General features: G+C 39.3%; 3 protein-coding genes across 3 annotated transcripts in view; all 3 read left to right on the top strand.

The window, feature by feature from the left end:
* Positions 1-607: 607 nt before the first annotated feature.
* LOC134222257 (uncharacterized) lies at positions 608-3,673 on the top strand. The gene has a single exon (XM_062701400.1). It carries the CDS (start codon positions 608-610, stop codon positions 3,671-3,673), a length of 3,066 nt encoding a protein of 1,021 aa, XP_062557384.1.
* A 1,119-nt stretch (positions 3,674-4,792) lies between these two features.
* LOC134222258 (uncharacterized) lies at positions 4,793-5,914 on the top strand. The gene has a single exon (XM_062701401.1). It carries the CDS (start codon positions 4,793-4,795, stop codon positions 5,912-5,914), a length of 1,122 nt encoding a protein of 373 aa, XP_062557385.1.
* A 10,691-nt stretch (positions 5,915-16,605) lies between these two features.
* LOC134224567 (homeobox protein aristaless-like) overlaps positions 16,606-25,874 on the top strand; it is a 193,822-nt gene continuing 184,553 nt past the window's right edge. The window contains exon 1 of the mRNA XM_062703967.1: positions 16,606-17,563. Within this exon, the coding sequence (XP_062559951.1) occupies positions 17,215-17,563 (349 nt within the window). The 5' untranslated portion in view covers positions 16,606-17,214. The remainder of the gene's footprint in view (positions 17,564-25,874) is intronic.

The following is a 25,874-nucleotide window of genomic DNA, read 5'->3' on the forward strand; positions in this document are numbered from 1 at the left end:
AGCATTAGTATACAAGGCCTATTAGACAGGCTCACCAGGTGAGTTCCTGTCCATCAAATATACTTTTCTCTGGAAGGTGCTTTGCTGGTTAAATTTTACAGCTCTCGAGATCTCGTATGGTGTTGCTGGAGGTGTGGACTATTGCTGCCCAGAAATCGTATTATTGTACAAGGCCTGTTAGACGGGCTCACCAGGTGAGTTCCTGTCCAATCAAATACTTTTCTGTGGAAGGTGCTTCGCTGGTTAAATTTTACAGCCCTCAAGCTCTCGTATGGTATTGCTGGTGGTGTGGACTATTGCTGCCCAGAAATCGTATTATTGTACAAGGCCTGTTAGACGGGCTCACCAGGTGAGTCCCTGTCCAATCAAATAATTTTCTGTGGAAGGTGCTTCGCTGGTCAAATTTTACAGCCTTCGAGCTCTCGTATGGTATTGCTGGTGGTGTGGACTATTGCTGCCCAGAGATTGTATTAGTATACAAGGCCTGTTAGACAGGCTCACCAGGTGAGTCCCTGTCCATCAAATATACTTTCTCTGGAAGGTGCTTCCCTGGTTATATTTCCACAGCTCTTTGGTGATCTCGTGAATTCCGTTCGGTGCAAGCAAGATGTCGACGTCGAAGAAACTCAAGAGCTTGATACGCAACAGAGACAGCGTTCTCGAGTTCATGGACCGGATTGAACAGTACCTGAAAAACAACAAGGAGTTCGATGAGCAGTCGGTCAACATTCGGATAGAGAAACTCGAGCAAAAGTGGAATGAGTTCGAGGATCTCCAGAACGATATCGAGAGCATGGAGGACAATGAGGAGAACATGCCAGAGCACCATCAACTCAGGGCAGAATTCGAAGGAAAGTACTTTGAGGTAAGAGCAGGGTTGGCGAGAAAGGTACAGCAAGGTCAAGCGACACCAAACACATCCAATGCGCACACAAATCAAGTTCCAAATGTCCAAGCCTCCGTACGACTTCCACAGATCAATTTGCCGGAGTTCGATGGCAACTTTCAAAATTGGCTTCCGTTTCACGATATTTATGTAGCTTTGATTGACTCTTCGGCAGAGCTCACGGACATACAGAAATTCCATTATCTGCGTGCCTCCTTGAAAGGTGATGCTTTAAAGGTAATTGATTCATATGCGATGAGTGAGGCTAATTATAGGGTTGCATGGGAGGTTTTGGTCGATCGGTTCTCCAACAATTATCTCCTCAAAAAACGTCATCTTAATGCGTTGTTCGAGTACCCAAGGATGAAGAAGGAATCAGCTGCTGGTCTGCACGATCTAATTGATTGTTTCGAGCGCAACACAAAAATCCTGGACCAGTTAGGTGAAAGAACGAGTGGTTGGGGAGCAATGTTAGTCCATTTATTGGTTTCCAAACTGGACGAAGTTATTCAGAAACGGTGGGAAGAAATTGTGACACCAGATAAGGAACCGTCATTTGGGTCGTTGGTCGATTTCCTCAAAAAGCAAACCCGGGTGTTAGATGCGGTTTCGGTCGATCAGCGTATGTTTTCAACGACAACGTCATCTAGCATTAGCAAATTCCGACCCACGAAAGTTTCGGTCAACTCGGCGACTGAAACGAAGTCGCCGAACTGCTTCGCCTGTAATGAAAAGCATTGGATTACGCAGTGCCCAACTTTCGCAAATTTAGGAATAGATAAACGGCTGCAGCTCACTAATTCCAAGCGGCTCTGCAGTAATTGTCTTGGCCGGAATCACTTGGCACGGGACTGTCCATCAAAATATCGTTGCAGAACGTGCTCGAAGAAGCACCATACGTTGTTGCATCCTGGGTTTCCTGGTTCTGGTTCTGTTCCCACTTCTATTTCTACTTCGGCAATGAATGAAAACGTAAATCCTTCTACATCATCATCAACTGGCGGTGCTTCGAACTCTGGTGAATCTGTTTCTAGTTCGATGGCATTAATTTCATCCAATTCGGCGGTAGGGCAGGCTAATTCGCATATATTTTTGCTCACGGTATTGCTCAATGTGAAGGACGTTTGGGGAAGGATACATCAGGCAAGGGCGCTTCTAGACTCCGGATCACAGGCCAACTTGATGCCGGCAAATCTCTGCAAGCTGCTTCAACTTTCAAGGCGGGACAAAAAGGTGGAAATAACTGGTATTGGTCGATCACGAAATCGCACAGCTTATGAAGTCTCCACTACAATTTCTTCTCGGACGGAGAATTTCTCAACTTCAATGGAATTTCTGGTGTTAGAGCAGCTCACTGACGATCAGCCATCATACTCGATTCCGATGCGAGAATGGAAACCTCCGGCTGATATGGTTTTGGCTGATCCTGGTTTTAACGTTTCTGGTCCGATCGATTTGGTCTTAGGTACCCAATACTTCTATGATTTCCATATAAGCGATGGTGGCCGGTTGCAAACTCGTAAATTCGACAATACGCTCCCAGTATTTGTCAATACGGTATTTGGATGGGTAGCAGCTGGCGAGGTTACATGTATGGAAGGGCAGTCGCGGGTTAGTTGCCATATTGCGAAGGTGGAATCTTTGGACAAGGCAATCGAACGGTTTTGGGCAGTGGAAGAATTTACGGTTAAAACACCACGCTCACAGGAAGAGGAAGATTGTGAGACACATTTCGTTAACACAGTCTCTCGTGATGACACTGGCAGGTATATTGTGCGGTACCCTAAGCACATGAATTTCAACAGCATGATTGGTGAATCGAAACAGATGGCTCTCCGAAGATTTCATCACACTGAAAGACGATTGAAACTAAACTGTGATCTGCGATCGCAGTACAGTGACTTCATGATGGAGTACATTGAGCTGGGTCACATGAAGTGCATTGGAGTGGCGGATGACTCAAGCTTGGATGAAGGCAAAATTGTCTGCTATCTTCCACACCATGCTGTATTTAAGGAAACAAGCTCAACGACGAAAATGCGTGTGGTCTTCGACGGATCAGCGAAAACTTCCACGAACTATTCGCTCAATGAAGCTCTACTTACAGGGCCAACTATTCAAGACGAACTACTTGAAATAATGATTCGATTCCGGAAACATGCCGTTGCCCTGGTGGCGGACGTTGCAAAAATGTACCGTCAAATTCTGATCCATGATGACGATAAACCGCTCCAACGAATTCTTTGGCGATTCGATCCTTCGGATCCAATAGCAGTTTACGAGCTACAAACTGTCACTTACGGATTGTCTCCATCGTCGTTTCTCGCTACCCGGGTACTGAAGCAACTGGTTTTGGATTTGGGTGAAAAATACGAGCATGCAGCCAGCTCCGTGGAAGAAGATTTTTATATGGATGACTTCCTGTCGGGTGCAGCCACGGTGGAAAAGGCAATACTGCTTCAAAAGGAAGTGCAAAATTTGTTGGAAGAAGGAGGTCTAGAGCTTCGGAAATGGTCTTCAAATAATTCGGATGTCTTGAAAAATGTTCCTAACGAGGCTCTTGTCGGTGATACAACTCTACACTTTGGAGAAGATCAGAGAATAAAAACGCTTGGTATCGGATGGGAAACAAAACCAGATCATCTGTGCATCGAGGTTCAACCATCGTCAGAAGAATGTATTTGGACAAAACGGAAGATATTTTCTACGATTGCCAAGCTGTACGACCCGCTTGGTCTTGTTTCGCCAGTCATCGCATGGGCAAAAATCCGAATGCAACATCTTTAGCTTACCGCTGTTGAATGGGACGATCCAGTTCCGGAGAAAATCGCAAGCGAATGGATGGATTTCGTGACACAGCTGCCGATTCTGAACGACTATAAGGTACCTCGCTTCATCTTTCTGCCGGATTTTGTCTCTATACAGTTCCATGTATTCACCGATGCATCGGAAATTGGATATGGTGCCTGCATCTATGCGCGCTCTATCGACAAGGCGAAGCAAATCAAAATCGAGCTCATAGCAGCCAAATCACGGGTGGCACCACTCAAGCGCGTTAGCTTACCTCGGCTCGAGCTCTGTGCTGCACTCCTGGGAGCAAAATTATATGCTAAAGTTTCAGCAGCACTCAAGATGGAAGGAGTTTCTTGTTGGTTCTGGTCAGATTCAATGGTGACGCTTCATTGAATTCAGGCCTCACCTAACACATGGCAAACCTTCATAGGGAACCGGACTGCAGAGATTCAACAGTTAACCCACGGGCACAGCTGGAATCACGTGAAAGGAACTGAAAACCCGGCTGACTTGATTTCACGTGGAATGCTTCCTCAAGATTTCTCCGTCACCACTGTGTGGCGCTGCGGTCCATCATGGCTCTCGAACGAGGAGGAATATTGGCCTAAGCACCCAACTGGTACGCCACCCGAGGATCTACTAGAACGCCGAAAAACAGCACTCGTGATTCAACAAACACCAGAGCATAACTTTCTATTCCACCGTTATTCAAGCTTTTGGCGTTTACTTCGGATTACTGCCTTAATTCTTCGTTTTGTGAATCGATGTCGTCGCAAACCTAATTGCCACCCAAACCTATTCGCTTCAGTAGGAGAACTAGAGCAAGCTAAGGAAACATTGTCGAAATTGGCGCAACAGGAAGTATTTGTGGAAGAGTGGAAACAACTGGATAAAACGCGAACCGTCTCCAAAAAGTCATCTTTAAAACTACTTGGCCCGTTCCTCGATGAAAAGGGAATCATTCGACTCGGTGGACGACTTGAACACTCCTCCGAGAACTACCACACAAAGCATCCTATAATTTTACCAAAATTCCACCCACTCACACGCCTCATAACACAGCACTATCACGAACAATGCATGCATTCCGGTCCTCGCATGACCTTAGCTACAATGCATCAAGAATTCTGGCCAGTTAACGGAAAGACAATCGCCAATTTTGTTTGTCGCAAATGTCCGCAATGCTATCGCCTAAACCCTGCTCCAGTTTCTCAACCCGTTGGCCAATTGCCAAAGTCCCGCACAGCACCATGTAGAGCTTTCACCGTAGTTGGAGTGGACTACTGCGGACCCGTTTACTTAAAACCAGCGCACCGACGAGCAGCACCACGGAAGGCATTCATTGCCGTATTTGTTTGTTTCGCCTCCAAAGCCGTGCATCTGGAATTGGTCTGTGACCTATCCACAGAGGCCTTTATTGCAGCCTTACGTCGCTTCATCGCACACCACGGGATGCAAGCAGAAATCCATTCGGACAACGGTACAAATTTTCAAGGGGCGTCGAATACGTTGACCGAATTGTACCGTCTTCTCGAAGCGAAACACACCAGAGAATCAATCAACCGAGAATGCAGCAAACACCGAATTCAGTGGCACTTCATTCCGCCAAGTACACCAACCTTCGGCGGTCTATGGGAGGCCGCTGTGAAAACCGCAAAAACAACACTGAGAAAAGTGCTCGGAAAAACGCAGCTGTCCTACGAAGACTACGCAACAGTGCTAGCACAAATCGAGGCAAACATGAACAGCCGACCGCTTACGTCCTTATCCATCGACCCTATTGAGCTAGATGTCCTCACTCCCGGTCATTTCATCATCGGGGCACCGCTCATAAGCCTCCCGGAACCAAACTACGTGCAAATTCCCACCAACCGACTAAACCACTACCAACAGTTGCAAAAATTGGTCCAGCAGCACTGGGATCGCTGGAGGAAAGAATACCTCACAGAACTGAACCATCGTCGAGAGAAAACAACACTTCCCATTGATGTTCACATCGGTCAAATTGTTTTTGTTCAGGAGGACGGCAAACCTACCATCGCTTGGCCTATTGCACGCATCGAACAAATTCATCCTGGAGCAGACGGAGTAGTAAGGGTCGTAACTTTGCGAACAGCTGGTGGAACCTACAAACGACCTGTGACCCGAATTTTTCCGCTTAACTTCGACCAGCAACCGATGAATGCCGTAGCCGATATTTCCGATACGAAGTTAGCTGAAAATAAAGATAAATAAGTAATTGTTTTGTGAAATAACGTCATTCCTGTTCGTCTGCATCGTAACAGTTTGTTTATATAAATTCGAGCTTTCAAATTTAGGTGGCCGGCTATGTTGTAGTAAAGAGTTTGCTATAAATATTTGTTTGTGTGTAGTAGCATTAGGGTAGGCGTAAAGTTATATGCTGTGATGTTGAATACGTATATGTACTGGGTATAGGTTAAGATCAATTCAGAAGCTCATCACATGCATCGAAAGCTCCGATTAGATACGAACCCTCTTTTTCCCGCCATCTAGGTTTATAAAAGAGCATCTCCAGTATGTCGGCGCATTATTCAAAAAATCCCATCTTGCTCGGCCGGTCACCGAAATTAATTAGTTAATTAGAAGTAGTTATTGTAATAAATGTATAGTTAGTTGCCCAATAAAGTGTCTGTCATAGCTGAAATAAGTGTTAAATGCAAATAAACTGTTTGTGAACCTGTTGAAGTGCTTGTGTAGTTTGTTTGAAAAGCCTTAAAGAACAGAGAGCAGAACCCGTTGGTGCATTGGAGTAATTGCACACTTATTCCACCAGTAAAGGCATGCTGTGTGTCGGAGTTTGGTGCTAGAACGCTATTTCCGGGGGTCACAACAGCGACGATGGACAATCTGTGGAGTCACCTACACTAGATGAGGTTAAAAAAGCTATTAAAGAACTGAAAAACAATAAGGCTGCGGGGAAGGACCAGCTCCCGGCTGAACTTCTCAAACATGGCAGTGAGCAGCTTTATGAAGTTCTGCACCATATTATGTCGAAAATATGGGAAGACGAGGAAATGCCTGCTAGCTGGTTGGACGGCCTCATTTGGCTTCCCTTTAGGAAAGGGCACAGACTGAAGTGCGTCAATTACCGAGGAATAACCCTCCTTAATTCGGCGTACAAACTTATGTCCCGTATTCTGTTCAACAGATTGAGACCGCTTGAAGAGTCCTTCGTCGGCGAATACCATGCAGGTTTTCGTGAGGGCTGATCAGCGACGGATCAAATGTTTACCCTGAGACAAATCCATGATAAATTCCGGGAGTACAACTTGCAGACACATCATCTGTTTATTGATTTCAAGGCGGCGTACGATTCAGTGAAACGGAATGAATTATGGCAAATTATTACCTCATTTGTTACCTTAGATGGATTAAAGCAGGGTGATGCACTCTCGAATCTACTATTCAATAAAGCGCTCGAGGGAGCGATTAGGAGAGTTGGTGTGCAAAGAAGCGGTACCATTATCACAAAATCGCATATGCTCCTGGGATTTGCGGACGATATCGATATTATCGGAATTGATCGCCGTGCCGTGGAAGAGGCTTTTATGCCTTTTAAGAGGAAGACAGCGAGGATTGGACTCACGATCAATACCAGCAAAACGAAGTACATGGTCGCTGGAAATCAACATGGGTTCATTAGTGGTGGTGGTAGCGAAATGGTGCTGGATGGTGAAAAATTTAAAGTGGTAGAAGAATTTGTGTATCTAGGAACATTAGTGACGTGCGATAATGATGTTACCCGCGAGGTGAAAGACGTATTGCAGCTGCAAATAGGGATTATTACGGACTTCGTAACCAACTTAAGTCCCGTAGTCTGCAAACGAACTCGCGCTGTATACTACTCTGATTCTTCCGGTGGCTTTATACGGCCATGAGACATGGACGTTAAAGGAGGCTGATCGGAGAGCTCTCGGAGTGTAAAGAGTGTAAAGAGTGTAAAGAGTAAAAACTTCACTTGTGGTCATTTTTCATCGTTTTTGAATATCAATTTTTGTCACGTGAATTTTGGCATAATTCCGAGATATGTCTTAGTTTCTGCTTTATTAACCCCTCTACGACGAACCACACAGCATGAACATGCCAATGCCAACATGCCATCATTTTTCGATTTTTTTTGTCAGGAATTTGTTTGAAGTATTGAAGGTTTAATATTGTTTTTATAGCATTCATCTAGAAAGAAACAGGGTCTTTACAAAAATTTGAAACACATATATATGTTCCTTGTTTGTTGTACAGAAATATGATTTTCCTAATTATTCTCAAAGTAATTCCCGTTGATTTTTTTTTCAACAATTCGATGAAACTCTTATTTAGTCTGCTGAACTTTGCTCCAAAAAAGTAGATTTTTTTTTCTCTTGGAGGAGCTTTCACTGTAATTTTTGTAGCGATGACTGCTTAAATCTTCGCGTAAAATTCCGTCTTGAATTTGGGAAATAATTTTCGGAAGGTTTTTCTTAGGAATTCGAATTCACTAAACAATATCTACAGGAATTCTCAAAGCGATTTCCACCGGAATTCATGGAAAAATGCGCTTGTATTTGAGGAAGTTTTTTTTCATGGATTGCCGGAGAAGTTTTTACAAGAATTAACTTTGCGATTACCTGAAAGACAGCATGAATATCTGCAATATAATCCGATTTGAATTTATGGTATGCAAGAGTTTCCGGAAATTTTTGTGCGGATATCGGATTCCTGTTGGAAATTCCGTCCTAACTCTTGGAGAATTGAAGAATTGAAGTGTTTTCCGCACAATTTCTTTTAAAAAAATCCTACAAATTCAACTTCTGCAGAAATTTCCGAAAAAAAATCTTCAGAATGGATGGAACATCATGGATCACATTTTACGAAACTTGAACAACTTTGTAAGATTCTGAATTATTTCTCTCTGGATATAAATCCGAATAATTTTCATATTTTTATATGAATTCAAATAATCGGTATACAGAAGTTTCGTTCGAAAAACAAATTAACATTATTTTATTACCTTATTTTTACGTAAGTTTGGCTTATGAACAACAATTACAACAAAGCAGCAACCATCATTTTCTCTATGAAACGTAGATTATAGAAATAGTTTTGACTGCTTCATTCTTGTTTGCTTAGTTAGAACGTTGGTGAACAGGACCATCCAGAATAGATGTGATACTAATGGATATTTTCTTTGTTCTTTTTCAATGTGGTAAAATCATGTAAAAAATCAGTTATATTATATGAAACGTACTGAAAGAGAACACGTTCTGTAAATTGTGGTAACAAAAATTGATATTTCGCTCGTAGTTGGCGCGAATTGGATTTCATGTCACGCGGAAATGTCGCGTATTTGATTTAAGTTGGCCCGGATTCGCGCCGGTCGAAACTTAGGTATGGTAAAATTCATGTTATATCTGAGTTCTGGTTAATTTTTTAGTCAAATTGGTTCACGCGCCACCGAGACCAGGAGCTCAAAAATGACAAATGGGCACTGTATGCATTTAAATTTGTTATTTTTTAAAATGTTATTAATAATTAATAAAAATTGTATTTATAAAAAATGTCTTCATAATTTTGAATTCTTTAAGTTTTTTTAAACAATTTGTGCTGATAAAGATTTATAAGCTTTGTGATTCCAAATAATTCTCTGTCTAGTAATTAATTAGATCATTTTATTGCTTTTTTATCGAAGAACCGCCAACACAAATGTTCACCACGTTTAACTGCATAGAAATTAGCGAAAGCGCAATCAAAACATTTTTTTATTATCTTTATTAAGGAGATTTTCAGCACTAGGCTGGCTCGTCTTCAGAGACAATCCAAAACATCGTTCTTGCACTCTTTCTCCCTTTTTTGCAGCTCATCCAATTATCCATAAATGGTAAAACTGGTGGGAATATATTTTAGTGAGATAATATTTTTAGACGGTAGTAAAAGACGGTGCAAAATTAGCTATACATATATCGTTCTGCCATTTTCATATACAAGCTGCAGTTTTACGGAAAAATCTACAAAATCGTTGTTGAAATTATAAACTTGGTTTAGTGTGCTCCCGCAAAGCTGGGTAAATACCATTACGTGGTGTGTCACGGAATAAGGTTTACCATGGTCATATAGCTAGCCTCTAGCTAACCCAATAGATACCTTCCTAAATATCCAACTTTGTGATATTTATGATGGTGTTGCCAAGTCGGTTGCCTGTTGCTAAGCTCCATCCTCCCCTTGTTACGGTGAAGATTTTCCATAAAAAATAGTAAATTGCCAATAAAAAAATCAGGGTATGAGCAACAAATAAATATAAAATTTCTACAAACAATGCAAAATTTCCATAAGCAATTGAAAATTTTCCACAAAACAAAAATAAATCAGCACCTTCAAAAGCAAAAACATATAAAAACAAAATATTCCATAAAGAGCATGAGCATGAGCATGAGCATGATGACCGTGCATTTCGTAGTTGCTACTCCGTGATCGACCAGAACAATCGCAATTGCACAGGGAACCAATGGGATGGAAGCATGGGATTTTGCTCTCCAACCTCAATGTGCACAGTCCTAGTCTAGTATTTTGGATGGTCGATAACGGCGCTGGCCACGTCCTCACGATCATCGGGGATGGAAAGGAATTAATGATGCAGTCACTCGCCCACTGCAAGCCGAGAACACCTCTGCACTCGCCACGAGTTGCTGCGGAATTTTATTGGAATCTGGGGTTAGGTTTCACGGCAGAGGTTCGTCTTGATTAACGGGTTGCCAATGTGATAGTAATGAAAGGGTGGAGTATATTCTAATTGGATGCCGAAACGAGCTTTTTTTGGTTCATTTCGAATTCTAACAGTTACCTGCTGGAACTAACCAATTTGTAGATATAGGTTTAGAAGATGGAAACGGTATGAAAGCCCATTTCCAGTTCTAGCGATTGCTAGAACATGAGAAATATATGAAAAGATACAAAGTAGGAGGAATGGAACGGGCCTGGGATTGAACCCACGACCTTCTGCGTATGAGGCAGAAGCGGTAGCCATATGACCACAAAGCCCGCTATAAAAGAAAAAAAAAATCTTCCATAAAGAAATCAAAATCTCCCACGAAAAAAAAATCAAAATTCCCATAAATAAATCTATATTAGCAATATAAATAAAATAATAGGTTAGATGTACCAGTCGTGGCTATAGCACCAGTTGTCGCACTAGTGCTTTATAAGCCAAATGGCCAATCAAATCACCGCAAACCAAGTTCATATCGATAAAGCATATTCATATGATACGATAACACCTTTGATTTCCTCCAAAACAAGCAACGCATAATAGTTTTTTTTTGCTTACCCGACTAGAAGAGCATAACAGAAACTGAACACAATTTTAACATATTGTGATATTTATAACTTATTTTGATACAATGTTGTTCTTAGCAGCACTATCTTTCAAATGTTGTAACAGGATTTTATCATTATATGATTTAAAAAAAAAGCTTAACACTGAATTGCCCAACAGTAGGCAATTAAAATAGATGTAGGGGAACTGGGGGTAGGACGCCCACGTTAAGGAAAATGCCATTTTTATCAATGAAAACCACCATTTCAGCCAGTTTTCATCAGCGCATACTGAAGAACAGCATATCTGCGACTGACTACCGATAACAGATATCTAATTGTCCATTTTATTGCACAGAAATTTGATTTTTAAAAAGCACCCGAAAAAAATGATTTTGAAACCATGCGGGGTGAGATGCGCCAGTGGATGGGTTAAAACGCGCATGTGCTTATCGTACTGATTTTCATTTTAATTGCCTACATTAAGGCAATTAACCGAATGTTTCAGCTGTTTCGGTCATACGAAATGAGCATGGGCGTAATGCCCCACACCGACCTCAGAAGTTTGAAGGCCCATAAAATCGTTTTAAAACCATTTTTGACGACGATTTCGTGTGGAACATAAAGAACACGAGTAAGCAGCATGGCTCATGGCTCAATTATTAATTTATCAATGTATAACAGCGACAGAAAGACTAAATTCCACCGAGCTAGAATTGCATCAAAACACGCAAAAATCGTTTTTTCGAGTTTTTCATGTATAACTAGAGAAAAATCATGAAATATATGTATCCAATGGCAATATTTTCCATTGCTTTATCGTATAGACTATTGAAAATCATCAAAATGGGGATATTTAACCTTATTCAGGGGTGGCGCGTTTTAACCCCTATGGGCGTGCTACCCCCACTTCCCCTAGCAAAGTCCTCCAGCCTTAGATATCGCAATGCTGATATAATTTGAAAAGATTGCCTTTATTGCAATGTTGTTAGTTTCATATTCTCGAAAATATATAAAAAAACAACAAAATATACAAACAAAAATTTCTGATTGTTGATCACAATCTGGAGACCTATCATGACCTGTAAAAAATTCCAACTGCACATAAGGGGTCGTACAATTATTACGTAAGCAATTTTCTGTGTTTTTCGACCCCCACCCCCATGTAAGATTTTTTTCATACAAATGATTTTTTATTTATATGGAGCGTAAGATATTGACCGACCCCCTCACCCCCCATAAGTGCTTACGTAATATGTGTACGGCCCCTAAACAATATATGTTGTATCTGATTTTGCTATAAATTTTTATCAAAATTTGTTATTTTTATGATAAAAATGTAACAAAATTTGATAGTTTTTTTGTTTCCAGTAGTGTAATTTTTGATAGAAATTTAGATATTTTAACAACATCCTGCACCATGTTTCTAACAAATTTTGTTATAAAAATTTAGCATATCAGGTATCAGATATCAGAACGTCGGCTCAGGAGGCACGTTCCCCTCAATTTGGAAGATTTGTGCCATCGCCTTCACTGGCCTTTCTCATCATTTACCTGACGGAAAAGGAAGTGAAAAGGGGAAAGGAAGAGGAAGTGAAGTTGGAAAGGAGAATGGAACCATTTATAGGAAAGCCAATTATGTAGACTCACACGCATTCAGCTAGGGACTAAAGAGAGGTGTCACAAAAACACAGTGGACGTAACAATGGACGAACGTCAAAGACGAAACACAGAGTGCACTGTGAAAAACGCATAATGCGAATCCATATAGGTGACAATCACAAAGTACATTGTAAAAATCGCATAATGCGAATCCATATAGGTGGCAATTTGTTGAAAACTAAGTAAAACACATATTCATAACCCCATTTTTATTGAACCTCACGTTGAGATTGAACAAGAGTAGCCGAAGCCGTACGTCAAGAACGTGACACAGAGTACACTGTGCAAAACGCATAATGCGGTTCCATATAGGCAACATACACAAAGTACATTGTTAAAAAAACGCATAATGCGAATCAATATAGGTGACAATTTGTTGAAAAAAAAACTAAGTAAAAAAAACATTTTCATAACCCCACCCTTATTCAACCTCAAGTTGAGATTAAACAAGATTAGCTGAAGCCGAACGTCAAAGACGAAACACAGATTACACTTTGAAAAACGCATAATGCGAATCCATACAGGTGAAAATTTGTTAAAAAACTAAGTAAAAAACATATTCATAACCCCACTCTTATTCAACCTCAAGTTAAGATTAAACAAGAGTAGCTGAAGCCGAACGTCAAAGACGAAACACAGAGTACACTGTGAAAAGCGCATAATGCGAATCCATATAGGTGACAAACACAAAGTACATTGTAAAAAAAAATGCATAATGCGAATCCATATAGGTGGAGGTTTGTTGAAAAACTAAGTAAAACATATATTCATAACCCCAAACTCACGTTGAGATTGAACAAGAATAGCCAAAGCCGAACGTCAAAGACGAGACACAGAGTACACTGTGAAAAACGCATAATGCGAATCCATATAGGTGACAATTTGTTGAATACTATGTAAAACACATATTTATAACCCCACTCTTATTTAACCTCACGTTGAGATTGAACAAGAGTAGTCGAAGCCAAACGTCAAGGACGAGACACAGAGTACACTGTGAAAAAATGCATAATGCGAATCCATATAGGTAACATACACAAAGTACATTGTAAAAACGCATAATGCGAATCCATATAGGTGATAATTTGTTGAAAACTAGGTAAAACACATATTCGATAACCCCACTCTTATTTAACCCCACGATGAGGTTGAATAAGAGTAACCGATTATCTCGGAGAAGTAGAAAGTCAACTACGCCATAGCTCAGGCTAGCGCAGCGAGGGCTAAATACTGTGAAGGGGGCCCTGGTGCTTCACAGGCTCCGTTTGCGGTTAGGATCTTATTAGACCCCCCCTAACCATTCATTCGTAGGCACGGTAAGCATAAAGCCGCATCACACCGAGAATTAGGGGTCACCTGTATGATGGACTTTTACCACTGGAACAGGCAATCCGTAATGTTATTCTTAGCCAGATAACCAGCTGCCGACACCACACGGCTATCTAGGCTGTTCGTGGAGAGAAGTTGACATTGACTTTACGTCAACTCTCAATGTGGCGGAACAGCCATGTAAAATGATTTGATTTTGCTATAAATTTTTATCAAAATTTGTTATTTTTATGATAAAAATGTAACAAAATTTTGATAGTTTTTTTGTTTCCAGTAGTGTAATTTTTGATAGAAATTTAGATATTTTAACAACATCCTGCACCATGTTTCTAACAAATTTTGTTATAAAAATTTAGCATAACATAATAACATAGGTTGATATAATTTTGATATGACCTTTTAGTTGGGTTATTTCTGATTAAAATTTCCATTAAAAAAAATTTCACAAAATAATCAATAAAGAGCAATAAATAAATTAGAAAATTTCCATATATGAATAAACGCTCAGTTGTACCGAAAGGCTATGGAATTACTCAAAATAACAATTTTTGATAGAAGGCCCGGCGACCCATAGTGTTATATACCGATCGACTCAGTTCGACGAGCCGAGGTGATATCTGTATGCGTGTATGTGTGCGTATTTTGCAGACACACTTTTTGGAAATTAGCATTTTCCGATTTACTCGCAAGTCGCAACAAGTTCCATTCGACGGGAAATGTGGTCCCATTGTTTGCTATTGAAAATTAGCCCGATTGGACATTGCATTTCGGAATTATTGAAAAGTCATTGTTTTTTCCTTAGAAAAAAAAAATCAAAATCGAAATTTTATGGTGCACGTGGATTAATTTGGGTTTTTATATTTCTTTTTGGAAATTTTCATATTTTTTTAATTGCTCTTTTTTGATTTTATTGTAGAAAGTTTTCAGTTTTTTGTGGGAAAAAATATGTTTCGAAAAATTTTGTGTTTTTTCTGTGGAACATGTTATGGAAAATTTTTCTTTTATAGTTGCAATTTTTATTTAAAAAGTGCATTTTTTTTGTTTCGTGGAAATTTTCTAATAGTTCATGGAAATTTTGCATTATTTGCTCATACCCTGGTTTCTTTATTGGTAATAATTTGTTTTGCTAATCTGATTAATCTGATCGAAAAATTCTCCACTGGTCTAGATGTTAAGTGTTCAATCTGTACGACCTCTGGTCGAAGACGGTGTTCCATCTAGTTCGTACCTTTGTATGGGATATATGGAACAAAACAATCTATACAATCTTGACTGGGACTATTTATCTAGAGCAATAAACAAGAAAACGGAATCGAAAAATATGGCTTTAACTTGACTTAAGGACAACCACAGCAAAGTCTAAAAATGGCAGCCGCTATGGCCACTTTGGACACAAATCTCAAACAAACACAACAGTAATTTTTGTATGCATGCTGCGACGCAGCAACGATGACAAATTGATTTTTACCGGTTTCTATATCTTACTTTTCGAAATGTATGCTTCTGAAAGCGTGAGGTAGTTTTGAAATTGGATTTTAACGATTGTAACGTTATCGTCATTTCGCCAATCTTAATCAAATGGTAGATAACACTATGGGTCTATGGACGTAAATATATAAAATGATTTAATCATTCGAGCATGTATGTAACATTTTTTTTCCCAATGCCTTCCTATAATGCTAGTTGAAACTGAAGCAACATTAATATCTCCCAACCACACCACCCCCATTATTGACTACGGCATGAGTAGCGACAGCAAGAGTAGCGAAACGGCAAAGAATTCTACCGCGTATCGATGCAGCCAATCGATAACGAACTAATTACTGTTTTAATTAACATGTTCTCATTGTTAAATCCGTAATAAAATTACAGATTTTACGAGCGACGCCGAATGCCTGGCATCGTTCGGATCTCTGCTTAATCACATCCTCGACGCGTCCCGACGCATACCAGTAAACACCTTTGGACCTGCCATGTGTGCGTTACACTCGGAAAACAGATGATGGTATCTAGCGTGATTCCATGTTAGAGGGCCATGTTCTTTTTTCCCCAGTTCTCCTCGCCTATTATGTATACACGTTCCACTCACGCTTTCCATTCATTCTTTTGACCTACGGTAGTACCTTCGATTACCCCTTCCATGCGGTGCGTGTATAAGCTGTTTTAGAAGTGTGCGTACAATTGCTTCGCCTTAGCCACGCCTACTGATTCAGCAACACCCATTTTTTCTTGCAGTTGGAGGGATGTTTTCTTGTAGTTATTTTCTCTCGCTTTTGCTCGGCATCCGCCTGATTGCATGATGAATGCGCTTGTTTTGGCTGCATGAGGAACAGTGTTTCCTCTATCGCCACGCTACACCAGTTGGATTGTGGGTATCAGGGCAGACCTCCGCACCTCCCATCCACCAGTGAAATTAATGCCGGAGCCGGCTCTTGCAGGCATCTGTGTGCGTGAGAGAGCTGGTTGTTTTTATTTGCGTACGCTTTCTTCCCTCTTCCATTCGTTTGAATGTGTATTTTTCATATTTTGCATCAAACATCTTGCTTGCTCGCGAGCATGGTGCTTGCTGGTAAAAAACCCACCAGAGTCACATAGAATTTCGAGCTTGTCGCGCGTGATGATGCATTCCGCATCGCAGTAGCCCATGTGTAGAAGAAAAACGCTCACGAGATTCCCGCCGCCAACGACAACTGTGATCGTGCACCTCTCTGTGTATGCTTTTGTTTATCATCGGGTTCGCGTCGCGTGTACAGTGATAAATTATTTCATGTACGTGCGGTCATGAACATGATTATCATGACATTTAAATTTTAGTTTAACCGTGATATCACAACCGTTCGGATGCTTTCAGCACATTTCTCCGCGTTCGGTTCCCGTTGATGATACTGTGCAAAAATCGAGGGAGTTTATATTCTAATAAGATTATTGGGAACTGCTTGTTCAACGTGTTCCTTACGAATATCTGGTGAATACTGTTCTTGAGCTAAGCCATAATCAGTACAACGAAAGTCTGTATAATGAATAATTTCATTACATCAAGATAAATGGAATGATGAATTGTGTGTTTTGCCGTCGGTGATTTTTGGTGTAATCTGGATTTAGTGTTGTGACGATTTTGGGAATTATTACAAATACTAGGGAAACATTGTGCAGGAAACATCCAGATGATGGAGCAAGTGTAAAGTGTTGGAGTTGAACTGCCTACAACTTCGTCAGCGAATAGTGTAGCGAAGTAAACAATGAATTTGGACTCAATACCTCGACCCGAGACAATTCACGTTGCAGCTCCAGGAGCCACCACGCGCCCTCCACAAACCATGCCCCAGCGGTCACCGTTCGCAATCCAGGAGCTACTCGGTCTGAGCGACAGTTCCAGACCGAGCGGCGTGGTGTCGGCTGTAACGCCGTCCCTCTATCCCGGTGTTGGACAAACTCCGTTCACGGCCGACCCGCACCAGATGCAGATGGCAGCTTCACGGATGGCCTACTTCAACGCTCACGCGGCTGTGGCGGCCGCGTTCTTGCCGCACAATATGGCAGCAAGCGCGGCCGGCGGTCCACTGCAGCTTCATCATCAGTCTTCTGCTGGTAAGTTGGATAATGGCAATTCGGGATTTTTGTTCCTGAAAGTTACTTCAAGTTTTGTCGTTCAAAGTGAAAAGGGGTAAAATAAAATTAGATCTTTTCATGTATACCTTTCTCGTAAACCGGAGATCCATAAAAAAAACTTACTAATCTATTTACTTTATATTAGTTCCATTAGATGGGTAACTGTTTCTTATTCAAAATTGAACAGATTGAGCATTTTGTGCTGAATTATTGCCAAATCATTTTTTATTTTACCAAATGTCACTCATTGGAAAATAATTAAAACTGGATTGAGCGGAAATGCACAGTAATGAATGAAAGCAAATGTGAACTTATGGAAATAATAGAATCTAACACTTTACAGCCCTTTTTCGACTTTTTTATGTGCTATTCTCAAAGCGTTCTAAATGCTAAAAAAGCACCATCACTGCTAGGCGAATTATTATGTATTTTATCCCACGATTTTGAAATATTAATCGGTATGTATCTCATTTTTTTTTACCGAAATCGTCTAATTGAAACTGTTATTTCATATACACGAGTGACATTTATAGATCTCTGAGTCCTATCTCGTTGTGTTAGTCAAAATAAAAAAACAGTCTAATGATTCAATTGTTACGATCAACATAAAACTGGAGAAAACATATTTTCTTCACAACTATGTTCATAAAAATGAAAACTATTTCTGTCAAAAATGATGACGTTCGATTAAAAAAAAATCAATTATTACCACCTGTAAAAAATACTGGAAGGTGACATTTAAAAACAAAAATTTAAACAGCAATTCAACATTTATAATTCGAATCAAAAAGGTACAATTTCACAAGTTTGATTTCTTCTGAATTATAAAAAAAGAGCTACACCAATTTTGCGTGTCATAAACTATATCGCTAAAAAAATGCGAATATTACTTTTTTGCATTTCCTGATCATAATACCTGGTTTACAGTTGGCGTTTAAGTGATAAAACGGCCTACTTTTCCATACCAATGACATGGGTGCTTTAATGAACATTATGCAACTCAAATCGGTTGCATAATAGTAGTTTGTGCAACAAGTTGCAAAAAGATGATTTTTTCAGTACGAGTTGTACATTTATCCAACGAGGCTTGCCGAGTTGGATAAATACTACGAGTGCTGAAAAAATCGAGTTTTGCAACGAGTTGCACACGCTATTTTTTGCAATGACGAAAAATGGACTTCAATTTGATAAATCTATTCCAAAATTGTAGTCTAATTTTCTCCACATGATCATTCTTGCCAATAAATTATGTTGCTGCGGAGAAGAATCAGATTCCATGTTACCGTGCCACATTGCAAAGTTCAATGAGCCGTGAAGCGATAGATGTACTTGCCTTTGGAAATTTTGGATGTCATGACCGCCAAACTATTTAATTTATTACGGGGCGCATAGAATACACTATTTGAGCACTTACCCAAGCTAATTTAGTAAAATCTAGTCACGTAACGACTGTTCTGGTGTTGGTTTTTCATTATAGCACCCAAATGAGTGTTATAATGAATATTATGCAACCCATTTGAGTTGCATAATGTTCATTAAAGCATCCATTTCTTTGGTATGGAAAAGTAGGCCGTTTTATCACTCAAAGACGAACTGTAAACCAGATATTATGATCAGGAATTGCAAAAAATCCATTATAGCACTCATTTGGGTGCTATAATGGAAAACCAGCATTAGAACAATAGTTACATGACCACATTTAGCTCAATTGGCTTGGGTGAGTGTTCAAATAGTGTATTCTCTGTGTCACGTAATAAACGAAATTATTTGGTGGGCATGACATCAAATTCTTCAAAGGCAGGTTTATTTATCGCTTTATGGTCTGTCGAGCACCCAATGGGGCACGATAACATGGAATCTGCTTGTTTTCTGCAGCAACGTGATATTTTGGCAAGATTGATCATGTGAAGTAAATAAAATTGTACCATTTTGGTACAGATTCATTATATTCAAGCCCATTTTTAGTCATTGCAAAAAATAGCGTGTGCAACTCGTTGCAAAACTCGATTTTTTCAGCACTCGTAGTATTTATCCGTATTACGTAGTACGTAGTATTACGTACAACTCGTGCTGAAAAAATCATCTTTTTGCAACTAGTTGCACAAACTACTATTTTTTACACTTTTTCTGTATGAGACTCCTTAATATTTTGTGTTGATGGTCACTATACTTGTAATTGTCCCATTTTTTACAACATGCCTTAACATGCCCAACGTTCATCTCCCTTGCAATAACTATAAATCTGTCATCAACGTGAAACTTAATTGTGATTCACAGGAATCTGTGAAGTGCTTTTGGTTTATAAAATGAAGTTAGGATTAAAATGAAAATAGATTGTATATATTTTTATGGCATTTTTAGAATAATGAAAGATAAAAGATAAACAATAATAAAAGATAATAATTAAGGATAAATAAAAGATAAAAATCAATATTGATTCACCTAGTAGCATAATTAGCAGCTTTTCTCATAATTAGCCACAGCATCGAAAGAAGAAGAATAAATACGAAGAATGCAATTTGTTGTGCTAAATTGGTTTAAAATCTACAATTTGGAAATTCTCTTTATTGTGTATTTACACTTTCCGATTTTTTCATACACGCAAAAGGTGCACGCAAAAGCAAACTTCTGTATTATATCGAATCAACTATGTGTCCATGTGGTGTATGTGTGGGCAACACATATTTTTGCATATACACAGATATATAGAGAAAAATCAAGTAAAAAATTGTCACTGATTTATTCACAACAAGTTATCGAAAATTGGCCAGATCGGACTATGGGCTCAGAAGCTATGGCCAAAACATTTTTTTTAAATTTGCACGAGAAAGGCACCATCACCGCTAGGTGGACTAATTAGCGTTTTTGAATGACATTTGAGTACTATTGCTGTAATGTGTACTATGAGAATAGTTGGCAAGTCCCAACCTCTATTCACTTGAATCATATTGCCATTTACACCAGTTCTGATCAATCACGGAGTAGCGACCACACATATGTCTAATTTACAAACAATGCTGTGTAAAAATCAAACAAATTCTGTATAAAAATGGCATATACATAATTGCTAAGTTCTTATACAAATATTGTAAGACCGTGTGTTTGTCAAAGCTTCTCTCAATAGCTGTATAATACAAAATTACAAAAATAACAATGTACATGCTAAAAATAGCGAAAATTTAAAACGATGTGTTGCTTAAATGTATGCCAAAAAGTTTTTTTTTAATTTCAAATGCGATTTTCCATATTTTTTCGTAATGTGCAAGAAAGAAACCGTGTTGGAATAATGGGAATTTCTAAAAAACAATAGTGATATAAAATCTGATTGTACTTAATATGTTGATTGAAGCTCGTACATAAATAATTATTTAAAAAAAATACATTAGGATGAATAAATCTGCTTCAAAATTCGCCTAGTAGTAAAATAATACTATTTGAGCAATGAGTAAACCGATATTCCTTTATGAGTGCCATGTCTGGAGAATCTGCACCTTGATTTGGTGTAAAATTCATTAACAAGACGATACGCGTGTCAGAAACTTATAATTTTTATATTAGAATCTCGCATTTGCATAGCTTTTTTTTAAGTTACTTTAAGTGATTTTAAATGATAGTTAACTGCTCGCTTGCATATTTCCACGATTTTATGCAGAATTGTAAGAACTGTTTTTGGTTAAGTGTACAAAGCTGTCAAACACATATTTTATACAATCAAGAATCTACACATAAATGTAATAATTATTTATTGCCACTCATGTATTTTTTTGGCCACAAGTGCATTTCATTTGATTTGTCTGGACTTTTTTGAATATCATGGGTTAAACTTATAGATTTTTTCCAATAAAAATATATGATTTTTTTGCATTGTTTATAGTTAATTTAGAGTTACAATCTCGTCTAGGCCAGCTCACCGTAAAATATATCTCAGGGTCGGATGAGCAACGCTACACTAAGCTGTCACGTTTCGACCAAGCCAGGGAAAGCTAAATTTTTTATAAGGGGTTTGCTCTCTTGAGTTTTACTATAGATAAAGTATTGAGTTGAGCAGAGACGAGCTCGGTGGTCTAGTGGCTACCACTTCTGCAGGAGATAGTGGGCTCAAATCCAGACTCGTCCCTTTCTTACTTTCTATTCCTTTTCCAGTTCTTTCTGTGCTTCGCGTTCTACCAAAACGATTCCTACTTTTATAACCTTCCACACTAACAATTCCAAAAAACCTCCTGAGGCACCTATGAGATGCATCTTTCTTGAGTGAGTGTCCAACTAACCATCCTTTCCTTCCTCAGCATTCGCAAGGACGTGGCCAGGACAGATCTCGACTATTGGAGAGTGCATTGCTTTCATTTAAGAGATAGTAATTAGTCCCAAATCATTTTTAAACTATTCTAACTTGACAATATTTAGTCTTTTTCTGAATCGTTTCGTTGGGGCCCATTATGATATCGTAGGAGGGGAGTTGGAGACATACTCGGCGCGAACCGCACCTACGTGGTGGTCGCTGGACTTTGCTGAAAGCGTCGAGTGGCATCGTTGAGAGATGGATCAGGGTTGAAGTTAATTCTTTAAACCATTGATGGTAGGCTAACGAATTCGGTGGTCCTGGTTTTCAATATTCCAGTGATGAATAGTCCCGGAAGCGGGCTGGGGAAGAAGTGTCCCGTTGAGTTGAGTCGTGGATACCTTGTTTTCAATTTAAAAAGCACAACTTTTATCACCGCACACAGTGAAAATCTTACAAGCTCCGAACACACCACTTCAAACTGTCAACTTTTCTCTATCCAGCGTTTTACAAAAAATAAAAGTATTTTGCTACTTATCCCAGACTGAAGTCCGAGTTTTCAGTCTATTTTTTCCGAATCTCTCAAAAATCATCTCCTCTCATCCATTCGTCGCTACCACCTTACGTTGTCTCCTTTCCTCCCCCCTCTGGTGTTTTCGACTCCGAGTCGTTCCCTTTTCACGTGAACCGAGGCTTTTCTTTATTGTGTCATACAAAATTTGAATTTATAAGCAAAGGTTCGCAATTATTTTGTTTGAACATACAGTTAGCTAATGGTTTATGTTTTCTTTTACATAGTTTGTTAACAAAAGCATATATTTTTGCTTTCCATTCAAATTAGTTAAAGTCCTTAGATTTTTTTTTATCTTTATACAAGGACGCTCTTTCAATAGTTTTGGAATCTAAATTTATTGCGGTTATTTATTATTGTCGATTCTGTCGGTAACATTATTATTATTAGCAGACTAAGACCGGAGTGGCCTGTGCAATACATAAAAGTCTTCTCTATTCAGCTCGGTCCATGGCGGCACGTTGCCAACCACGCAGTCTGCGGATGGTCCGCAAAACCGTTCTCCACCTGATCGATCCACCTTGCCCGTTGTGCACTTCGCCTTCTTGTTCCCGTCGGATCGCTGTCGAGAACCATTTTCACCGGAATTATGTCCGACATTCTGGCTACGTGCCCGGCCCACCGCAGTCTTCCGATTTTCGTGGTGTGAACGAAGGATGGTTCTCCCAACAGTCTGCACTCCACCACTCCATAACATTGTTATTTGCCGGTAACATAATACTTGTATTTTTTCGTTGTATATTGAATCTATTGAATACACGCAATAAAAAAAGTGTTCCCGAATTCGTGAACCAGCAAAAATACACCGTGATTTGAATCATGGATTCGAGAACACCAGTCACGTTTTCCAGAACGTTCCAGACAACGTGACTGTATTCCCGAATCCGTGTCTGTTGTTCCCGAAAAAATACACCGTAAACTCGTTAGTTCACGAATTCATGAACGCTTTTTTTTGCGTGTAAGTCTAATAATAGCCAATCACCCTAATATTATTAGTGGCAATAATAAGTGACTACTGCACAGATAAAATGCTAGTAGAAATTAGTAGCTTGACTTGTAGTTAATTACTGTTTATAAGTACGAATGATGTCGTAATTTAATTTACATGTTGTGCAAAGTTAATAGGCAACGTTTAAATGTTTGAAACCACTCATTCGAGATAAATATTCACAGTATAAAAATGTTACAGCTTATATGATGAAATAAAAAGCCTCCATTTGATTCGACTTGATTTTCCATCGCTTTTCACAATGCCAAAAGCTTCACGTTCCAATACAAATACTAATTTATTTAAAACTTTTCCAAAAACTTCTGAGATAGTGGCAAAAGTTTGCTAATATCTAGTATTCAAATAGTTGGGTGGCTGAACCAGATGATGTCATCAATCGAATCGCAAAGTAAATATGACAGCTGCTCAGAGTCGACGCGTAACACTAACGCACGATCATCCAAACACTAATCAATAACCTTCGCTATCCCTTGACGAGGAAAACGGCACACCATGCGCGCTCGGTGGCATATGCAAACTTCAGAAAACACGTGCAAACGCGAACTGAATGTTTTACTTTTAAATAATATATTCTCCCGAGGTCATTTTCCATCTGAGACAAACTGGCTTGATATTTTTTAGACTTTTCCTGAACAAGCATTCCTATTTAACAGTTGCAATCGATAATACTATTGTGAATATGACCGTTAGAGATTCAGATACGAAAACGAAGAAATTCCTATGGGACTTAATCATAACTTAACTTAATCGTCGACTTAACCGTCTACTCAGGATAAAGAATATGTGTACCAAATTTGGTTGAAATCGGTTCAGCGGTTCAGAAGCTGTACTCAATTGTTCGTTTTGACGTAGAACTACATCTGTCTTTTCTATATTGGGGTACACTTTACGATTAAAAAAAAAATGAAAATCGTCACGAAAATATGATAGACTTTGATCGTTAATATCTCAGCCGTTTCTCTATGGATTTTCAATTTTCTTGGACCATTCGATCAAGGAAGAGCCAACGCTTCTTACCCGATGTACACTTAAGTCGTTTGTTACGCGGTTATTTTTACAGGAATCGTTTTTTTTGCGATTTTTTTTCCACACGAATCGTTTTTTTTGCGATTTTTTTTCCACACGAATTTCTGGATTTCCGCGATTCATTCAGTCATAGGGTAAAATGCCCAATAGTGGACCCCCTAGTAGCGAAATTTTGCTCTTTGTGTCATAAGGAGTAGAAATTTTCAACATATTAATTCTGCTTGACATCTAATACCAAGTTCTGCATCTCCTCTTCACGATACATACATAAAACACTCAAATACACGACGTTATTCGTTGAAATTAACATTTTAAAGTCCGACTGAATTCGCCCTATAGTAGACCCCTTGGGGGTCCATAATAGGAATTTACTTCCCTATAGTCGACACTTCATTTGATTTTATGTTCCGTTTCGGGACGTTCTTCTTCCCTATTATAGACCCCCCAAAATATTCCTATAATGGACACTTTCGTGTTTATTTTTTATAGAATTGTAAAAAATCATTAAATTTTACTTTCCATACCATTTCCAATGCATGTAATCAAATCATAGGACTGCAAGGTAGGTTCTCCCGATGGAATTTCATAGCAAAATGTTTACATTGTGCTGTAATGATGCAAAAATGGCTGGAGGGTCCACTATTGGTTGGGGGTCCACTATTGGGCACTTTGGGATTTACGCGGTTTTTTACGTTGTTTTAATTTACGCGGCCCATATCCTCAGCGTGAAAACCAACTCTAGTGTGTTACAATATCAATGTATGATAATATTTACTATTAAAAACTTGCTAACAGTTTAGCACTTAGTTTCGGTGAATCAGCCAATCTCGTAAGTGCATCGCAAGCTTCTTCTTCCATAGCACTACATTCCAACTAGAACTTGGCCTGCTTTGCAACTTAGTAATCTATTAGCGTTTCTTTAGTTATTAATTGAAAGTTTTTTATGTCCGCCATTGCAGGGCTTTTAGCTGGTGCAGTTCGTTTATGCTAACTTAAACGCGCGTTTTCCTTTGGAAAGCTTGGGGGCGTTTGACGGTAGCTTTTTGCTTACGTCTGTTGATGCCAGTAGATGGGGCTCGAAATCTTCTTCGCTGCTGCAGTGAATGCGTTCTGGAAAAACTTTCTTTGGCTCGTTTTTGCTGATTCGTAGGTGTCTGTCGGAGTAAACGCTAAGTCCGTCGCAATTAACGTGAAGGAATAATAATTATTATCATCTAGCGAAAAATACCCAACTTTGCCTGGGTGTTTATGTTGCAAATGTCACATAGAGACTGAACTATTTGCAGCACCGCACTCTAGATCAATTTCCGTCTGATTTTTTTGCTTTCCTCAACCACTGACCCAAAGTTGTATTCCACCGATTTTTAACCTTTCCCCATAAAATTCAGCAGCTTTTTGTATATAC

This window comes from Armigeres subalbatus, chromosome 3, assembly GCF_024139115.2.
Source record: "Armigeres subalbatus isolate Guangzhou_Male chromosome 3, GZ_Asu_2, whole genome shotgun sequence".
NCBI lineage: Eukaryota > Metazoa > Arthropoda > Insecta > Diptera > Culicidae > Armigeres > Armigeres subalbatus.